This window comes from Amblyomma maculatum, chromosome 1, assembly GCF_055883805.1.
Source record: "Amblyomma maculatum isolate TAMU_Amacu chromosome 1, ASM5588380v1, whole genome shotgun sequence".
Classification (NCBI taxonomy): Eukaryota; Metazoa; Arthropoda; class Arachnida; order Ixodida; family Ixodidae; genus Amblyomma; species Amblyomma maculatum.
In genome coordinates this window covers 353,620,749-353,629,451 of record NC_139344.1, presented here as the reverse complement: position 1 = coordinate 353,629,451, position 8,703 = coordinate 353,620,749, and the positions used below count along the sequence as shown (strand labels likewise).

Here is an 8,703-nt window from a genome sequence, read left to right as displayed (position 1 = left end):
AATATTGCATTAGTATAAAAAAAATTGAAATTTTCTCAAATTGCTCGCTGAGGCCTTATGAGCACTGCCGAAAGTTGACAGCACGAAGGAAAGGTCAGGTTGTTTTCAGGTCCATATTCTCACCCTCAGCGTTATTAATGTGCATCTATTTCTCCTTACTGCCAAGGATGCTTGCTGACTCCATATAAAAAAGCGAGTGTTTCGGAGCTACAGCTCAAGCGACAGGTCCTGCTTTAGGAGTTGGTGTATATAGTATTTGTGTAGTAGTAGGCGGCTTAACTCCAGCGGAGTTTGTCATGGAAGCACCTGGAGGGTTATTATTGCGGAAAGAGAAGAATGTGCAGAAGGGCTAATGTGCCCTGAAGAAGGTGTGGCGAAAGCGGAGTAAGGTTTAGATGTAGTATAGCAGGAGTGTATATGATGTTATGGAGCCACCTGTTCCCTCGGTGTCGTGTCATTGTGGTAGTTGCAGCGGAAAGCATGCTCATGCACGTCAGTCTCAAATTCTTTGTCTCAGTATATCAAGCAATGCTAACTACCCATACCTGCTGACGAATTCCGTGTTACAAAGGAAAAACTATCCTGTGAGCTTTTTTGATTAGATGATGAAGGAATGTGACATGATTGAGCGGCATAGCGATAATTCTCTAGAAGAAATTTTCAGATAGATTAGGAGACAACATGGGAACTATGAAAAGCCTCGAAATAATAATTCTGTCATAAATTTCGGTGCATCTATCTATCTACTACTTAATATCTGGGATTAAGAATTAGCCATGTTTCAGAGCAGACAAGGGTAGGAAAATTAAGAAGCTTCAATGTCACCACGTATGTCGTTGAGATTGCGATCAAGAGGTGATAGTGACATTTAAGTTCTTTCTTTTTTTGCACAGGTATATGGGCTCAAGCAAACGCTGCTGACAGGCTTCCCAATTACTAAGCGAACACTTACAGGACATGCTCTTGTGCAGAACTTTCAATAATATATTTATTTTCGGTCGCGTTGCTCCGCTGTCGAAGAGTGGCAGCAAATCGGCGGGGTATAAAACTTGGTAAGAAATCGCAACGACGTCTTAGCCTGTTCAGACGCAAACACTAAACATTTATTTCGCGGTATGCAGTACCACTTTACCCTCGTGAAAGCTTGAATCTAGGAATCCTTAACTTAATCTTAGGCATACGAATCTTTGCAGCAAATTTCGCAGCCCCTCGCCCGATTTTCACCTTCGAGATTGGAATCCTGCTAGCTACTACCGCGCCGGCTTGCAGCGCGGTTGCAGTGAGCTGAATAGCCGTTGCAGCAGTTTGGGAGTTGTCTTCGTTAGGCACAATGTCTTCATCAGCCTCGTAGCAAAATCCGCCCATGTCGTAGCCTTCGACGGGATGAGTACCGCCATGGTAGCACCAGCAACCCGAGCCACATCCTTCGTAGGGCTTATATGGGTCACACTGTTAGGGAGAAAAATGATCGTCATTAACTAGAATACACCGGTCGTTTTATATACACACTAGCAAATTGTGCTACTATGTGCAATGCAATGATGCGCTATGAGCTATGATGTGCATTGCTATGAGTGAAACTGTTATGATGCTCAATGAGTGTAACAATGCCGAGCGGCTTATAAAGATATATACCACGTTTGTCAAACATAACCAGGCGAAGCGGCCACATTTCCCATATGTTTTTCTCCTAAGACATACTTTCAAGCGCTCAAGGCAGCCCTACAGATTAAACGGCTTCGGAAGGAGACAAAACAACCTTTCCTTACTTAAGATTGATCGAGTGGCTAAGGAGACTTTTAACTGCATCGCTACATGCCTAAGAAGCAAACCACTTTGTTGGGTTTGCTTCTTACAGTAATGTGACAGTATAGTGACAGCACCTCCTTGTTGCCTACCAGGCTGGCACTATAATGCTGTTAGACTGTGCAAGGGAAACGCACGCATTCAGTACCGGCTGCATCGGATATATTTCAATGGGAATGTTAATGCACTAGCTTACTCTTATTATCGTTTGGGTACAAGTAAATGTTTCGATATATTGGTAGGTAATTTGTAAAATAAGGCGAAAACATCTTCCCTGTACTGGGCCAGTTATAGTTGGTCATAAGAGTCTCCCAGTAAGGCCGCAACATTCCGGGATGGGAGATGAAAGAATGTAGGGCATGTGAAGATGGTTTGTAGGAAGTGTAACCAGTGCCTCCACTCAAGACCAGTGCCAGATCATTTCCAGTGCAGTGAGATGGATTGCGCTTCAAGGGGTTTCTTTTGCGTTTTAAGCGTGTCGCCTCGCAGTGAGTGAGCACCGAAGTGCCGTGCAGGGAGCTCCGTCCCACCATTTGGTTCTGCCACCACCAGGTAGCATGAGCCTGATGATGACTATTTTAGACGCTATTCGCCATCACTATATATAAAATGATTTTTTTTCCTCTCTACGCAGTCGTACTGAAGAAATATTAACATTTTGTTTTTGAAGATACCACTTTAAGAGCATCCCCCATTTCTTACGCAGAATCATATTCACAGCTGAACTCATTCAAACGTTTTTGCTAATAGCTAGCGAACATCAGAAGGCAGCATATATGCCAAAGAAAAAACCGATGGCACACCTGAAGTGCTGCGTTAAGGGTATAAACGCTCATCGACGATGTTTTGCACTGTTTTGGTGGCGTCACTGATAAGTTCGGGCGCCGCTTCTTGAAATTTGATCATCCCAGTGCGCGTTCGACTACATCGTTAGCGTATGAAGCAATAGTATTTCACACACGCTGACAGTTTTCCTTTTTTAGGCTTAATTTTTTTTGTTTATTTTTAGCATCTTAGAATCCACCAAACTTTAGCTTTTAATTCTGAGCGGTTTGACAGTTTAGTACAGGTTTTTCCTTTATTCAATAATATCAGCTTATTAATTGGTCAATTAATGCTCCAAAGTTTAATAATTTGCATCATCAAGCATTCCTTTTTCATTCTGAGCACTTTGACACCTTTGAACCCTTGTTTCCAAAGTTTTAATTTTTGCACTTTCTCTAATTTAATCATTAACAAAATAATTATAATGATCTTGTTAACTTGTCATTGCCCATCACAGAGCAGTCAGTTTCAATTACTAGAACCGCAAATTACCATGATACGATTTCTTTTTTAACGCAGCCCCCGATTATTTCGAGACGCGGTGCCGACAACTGCAAGTAAGCTTGGATAAACAAGTTCCAATTGTGCAAATAATTAGGTGGTCATTCTTGTGTGCAACAAGCGTTTCATCGAGCAAGATTCCATGGATATGGAGTTGGAGAGTTCCGTGAGTTGCGGCCGAAGGACTGGCGCTAATTAAGGTTTATGTACTTGCACTTATCACTTGTGAAGCGAACGAAGCCTGATCGCTGGTGGGATAGAAAATATACTGGCTTCTTCGCCGAGCAGTACCTATGCAGGGAAAAGAATGTTCGTCTGAAAGTGCGGAGGTGTAAAATTTATTCTAAACATTTCTGCTGCCACGCGGAGCGGTATGCGTTGCGACTCGCCTTAGAAAACTTCAGCAGTAATTCAAATGATCGAGAAAACAAATATTCAATGCTTATCATGATCTGCTCACGTAAGAGTCAAGAAAACTAAGCGGAAAACTGAGCACCACCCAAAGTTCGAGAGGCAATGATCTGGGTCAATCTGCAAAAAGTAGCACAAATCTGAGCAGCTGTTTTAGAAGATTTCTTCGCGGCATACGCACTGTTAAATTTGGCTATTCAAGGATCAGCCGAATGACACCGCTTCTGCCGGTACTCTGCGAAGTGCCTCGCATCTGTCACCACCTGCGAGCTCCGTTCGCAAGCAGAGAACATGCAAATAGCAGAACAAAGCAGCGACGTGACTATGCAGCGCGTATTTTTTCCAACTGATCAGAGTAATATGTGACCGCTTATTTGTGACTGGATCTGTCACATGTTCACTTTCTTTAAAAACAGCGACAACAACGCTGCACGTGCAGCGTTGTAGCAGTAGTTTACACTTGCCGGACTACGCTTCGACAGCTTATGGTCTTCTTGCCAAGTAGAGTTCGCCTAATACATCAAATGGCCTACAACAGGCTTAGGCCAAAGTGTATATGAAAAAAAAATTATAAATTCAGCATCAATATGGAACTAAACTGCCTAAGAAAGCATCACACGGCATCAGCTCAACGCGCGTTATCCCACTTACTGCGTCAGGCGGCGTTGTCAAGAGGTGGCGCCGCGGTGTGTCCTCGCGTCCAATTGTAATCACTCCCGCGCTCACTTTCAGCCGAGAAAACCGTCATATTTTCTTCGCGCAACTTTCAAGAAACGCTGGTATGCCTTAACGTCCACAGTGCTATTCAGGTCCTACTAGCACACTATCTAAATCACTACTAGATAAGTAGATAAGTGTCGAAGGCCTTTTTTTTTTCGATTCCGAATTCTTCATATTTTAGAGCTTTCCGAAGTGTTTGTATGTGTATGTACTAAGGCCTGTGTATGTACTAAGGCAGGAAGTTAAGATTAGCATCCTCGTCGATATCAGCGACTTCGACAAAATTAGCACATATACTCACGCTGCCCAAGCAGCCTTGGTAAGGGTCTTTGGCACTGCGGTCACACCAATCACATGATCTGAAATGAAAAAAAAAATTACAATAACATTACATAGTCGTAAGGTGTAGAGGCGCTATAGTTGTCATGAGTCAGAGGTTCTAAACTTGAGTTAGATTTAGCGTTGCAACTACATCAGAGTGCCGAAGAATTTAAAGGAAACAAATATATATGCATAAAAATGCGGCATTCCTGTGTAGGCTCACAGCTTAACACGCGGCGTAGGTGGTCGGCTTGATTAAAACACTGAAATGCGAAGTTTCCTCTTTTACAATGCTGGCTCGAGGTCCGTTCGGTGGTGTTATTTTTTTCTTTTTTTTTTTTTTGCCGCAAACTATTCCCTTAACAAAGATGATAGGACACGCCAGTCGGCTTACTTCTGGCCTCTATATGGAAGGAATTGGCGATAAGGTCTCATTGTATGGGTAGTGGCTCTGTAGATGTTTTGTACCGCTGGCGTAGGCGACCACAGTGCCACACACATGCTACAGCTTACTGCTAAGGCACATGGCTGAAGAACTTCGTGATGAGTGAATTGATGAATTGGAGTCATTTGTGAATTCATTAGAGGAGCCGTTTGCATAACATATTTCCGTTTGGATTATTACGCTAGTCAAAAAGCCAAGCAATGTAGTTCACTTACTCCAAAACCCTCAACTATCAGTTCGAAGCTTTCTTCCCTGGATAAACGTTATGTAGGCATTTCGAATTAAAAAAAAAAACGTGTTCATTATGAACCGTCAAGAAAATGTCTCGCTTTCCGCGTACATGGCAGGAATGTTCACCATATCTGGATCTAGGATCTCTTTTTTTTTTGTGTTTTTACTTTGAGGAAAAAAAGATTTTCTCGCATGCCAGGTACGATTAGTTCTTGATTTCATGATTGTATGCAAATAGAATCCTCCAGTTAACTTATAAAATTACCTTTTTGTTGGAAGACAGCTGTTGAACTGATTGCTTTCAGGTGCCTATTGCTGGCATCTGCTTCAACGCGGCGCAAGATAGTCCTGCGTACTGCGATTACTCCGTTTACGCACACGCTCTTTTAGCATTAGGTGAATGCGTTTGCCTCTCTTATACTGAAAAATGCCTGCTCACCAAACAGAAGTTATTTAACCCTCCTTGGAAACAGACAACAAAAATTTTTTCTTGCCTGATATCATTTTTTTCCTTGTGATCTTATAATCGCTTTGGGTCTGCATGATATATACAGAAGCAGGATGGCAGTGAGCCAAGCGGATATTTACGCATGGTCTCTCAGAAAATCCTTACATTACAGCTGTACCTCCTTAATCTTTTACGTTTACAGCCATCGAACCGCACATCTTACCAAAGAGTGCAGAACGAACTTTCAAACACGTCCAGTACACCAAACTGGAGTCCTAAATGAGCAGTAAACAACGAACTAACGAGCTTTCAGACACGTCTAGATCCCCAAACTCGTCTTAAATAAACAATAAAGAGCGAACTTCGTCATTTTTAGGCAAGCAGCGCGTTATGATGGCACAAAAATAAGTTTAAGTTCGGTGGCTTTTTGGAGGAAAAATAATTCTAAAAAAACATTCAATTTCATAATAAGCAAACCTGTCAATTTGGAAAATCAGCAAACATCGGCTGAAAACCCCCTGTTTTTCTTTAACGCATCTCACTGTTAGCACAAAGTCCTGATCACCGGTAAACGGAGTGGTAGTGTTACCCACTACCTAAGTGTAACTTGAAGTCTCCTACAGTAAATAAAATTACTTTAGCGTTATAAAATTTTCTGAATCAACATTTTTCTTTAACTAAAAGAAAATTATCTATTCGGTCGCTTTTTTCTGGAGAGGTTTGCCACCATTGTAAACTTGACCGATTTTTGTGCGTTGTTACAATCGCGTTCGTACTTACTGGGAAACACGCAAGAGGTACTGCATGACAAGAAGGAAGAAGTACAAATAGCCCCATTTTCCAGGCATGTATGAACGTGAAAGAAGTTTAGTGGATGGTAAAGACCAAACTTTTTAGTGCACTGAGAACCCATGATTTATATCCAGTAGGAATACATAGCGCAATCGCAAATGAGTAGAAAAGGTGAATAGAAACATCATTTATCATGTCAGAGAAGCGAGGGGATGATATTTAGATCCGAAGCTCATAACTACCAACTATAATTTGCAAGTGGCGAGTGTGACGCCAGGTTTCCCACTGAAAGACGTCATCCGGATGCTATTACAATTTTAGAGAAGAGCCACCTGCTTCGACAGTTCACTCTTCATCATTAACTGGTGCCGAAATGTTTGTAACGGAAATATTAGGCATTCATCGAAATAATAAATGTAACGTATATTGAATTTATAAGTATCACACCTCTGATGATTTCGGAGTTGCCGTTTATTGCCAGTGCCTAATATGCGGGCCGTGAATATATGTGTATAACTGGTTCACAGGAAGGAAAAGGCGCAGTATCTGTTACGCTTGTTTTTTGGACACCTGAACCACGCCGTAAGGGAAGAGGGAAGTTGGGAGTGAAAGTAGAAAGAGAGAAAGAGAAGCCGTAGTGGAGGGCTACTGAGTAATTTCGACCACCTGGGCATCTTTGGAACGTCGCAAGCCCTTTTAGTGAGGACCTGGATAAAGGAAATATTGAATAGTGTAAACATTTTTTATTGTTTTTGAAGAATTAACTAGAGCAATACAATAAGGAAAGGAGCACGTTTGGCAACGGGTAATATTTGCTTGCGGAACGCTAACGGCTGGTTCTTCGGGAAAGAAATTTGTATATCCTAATAATAAAGCAACGTACACAGCCCAAATTGTTCTCTGCAGTCTCTTCTTCCCCGATAAGTTCGGTGCATCCTGCATCATTCTACACAAAAAAAGTACCCTACACTTCCCGTCAGTTTAACGTGCAAGATATGACTGGCGTTTTTGTATTTTGTGCTTATAAGGCGGGCGAAACGCTAAAGCTAAGCATAGTCTGCTCAAGCACCACCTGTATGGTTTGAGTTGTGGTCGTTAAGGTTGGATGTCGTTAAATATATTCATTAATATAACGCGATAGCATTAAAGCGAACGTTGCGCAGAAAATCAAGCGCCGGCATTTGTGGCGGCGCGGTAAGCAAAAAAAAACGGGCATGGCACTGGCCGGTGGTAGCTGGCAGCCAAAATGGCGAGGAGTGATTCTTCGATGACTTGTGCCATTTAACGTGAACACATGATATCAGAAAGTTAGGAGGAGCTGCCAACTCGAGTTTCTCATTTGAGGTACAAAGGACAGGTACGCTACACCTACAGGCTACGAAGGAAGGCTCATAAGGTTTGATTTCGGTTGAATGGGTTTAACGTCCTAAAGCAACTCAGGCTATGAGAGAAGCTGCAGAAGAGGGCTCCAGAAATTTCGACCACCCGAGTTTTCTTATCGTGCACTGACGTCGCACAGCACACGGGCGCCTGGCTTATCTCCGCCATACAAATGCGACCGCCACAGCAGAGATTCCAATCCCACATCCTTGCGCACAGCAATCGAATGCCCTAACCACTGCACAAGCCCCTCGAGGCATTTTCGCATTCATATGCTGCGTCTTTCTCTAGGAAAAAAAAAAAAAAAAGCTGTGCTCCGTCGCGGTCGAGCGGCCTCTGAGTCACTAAATTCATAGAGTAACCGTTGGCGACGAGCAAACGATAGACGGTAATTCTTCTAATTGCCAGTCCGGGCAATTCTTCCACTGCCTACATTTTCTCTTAATCTGGGTTCTTGCCGACAGTATTTTTATGGCAGCTGCAATATTATTTCCAACTTTTTGTAGAGGTACAGTCTTTCTTGAATGCCTCTATATCAGTCGCTGAAATGAACCTTATGGCCTTTATATCGATGCCGAGCGTGTTGCTTTTCTCTTGGAGACGTTTCTCATGGAGCCTGGAGACGTCGAAGGTGGTTGGCGTGCAGACTTTGCATAAAGAGTGGGTGAGCACCAGTCGGCCACGCGAGAGTTTCACCTCCGCTTCACAAACAACCTCTTTGAAAGTGTGTGTTTCGTGTGCGACCAGCTGTGGCATAAAAATGATCTAACACCGGTAAGTGAACTTACTTCATTTAGCCACAAACTTAGCCATGCAGCCTTTG

The 8,703-nt window shown here is 42.7% G+C and overlaps 1 protein-coding gene across 1 annotated transcript; it reads right to left on the bottom strand.

Moving 5' to 3' along the window:
• Nucleotides 1-1,071: 1,071 nt before the first annotated feature.
• Nucleotides 1,072-6,648, bottom strand: LOC146207816 (uncharacterized). Its single transcript, XM_084590530.1, has 3 exons — nt 6,489-6,648; nt 4,565-4,622; nt 1,072-1,449 (listed from the first exon to the last, which is right to left on the bottom strand). The coding sequence occupies exons 1-3, from the start codon at nt 6,554-6,556 to the stop codon at nt 1,129-1,131; spliced, it is 447 nt and encodes a 148-aa protein (XP_084446656.1). The 5' UTR covers nt 6,557-6,648; the 3' UTR covers nt 1,072-1,128.
• Between the last annotated feature and the right edge of the window lie 2,055 nt (nt 6,649-8,703).

Bases quoted from the DNA above. Each gene is read 5' to 3' on its own strand.
- LOC146207816 (XM_084590530.1), bottom strand. From the start codon at position 6,556: ATGCCTGGAAAATGGGGCTATTTGTACTTCTTCCTTCTTGTCATGCAG. The intron at 4,623-6,488 runs GTAAGTACGAAC...TTTTCATTTCAG, and splicing joins TACCTCTTGCGTGTTTCCCA to ATCATGTGATTGGTGTGACC. The intron at 1,450-4,564 runs GTGAGTATATGT...TCTCCCTAACAG, and splicing joins ACCAAGGCTGCTTGGGCAGC to TGTGACCCATATAAGCCCTA.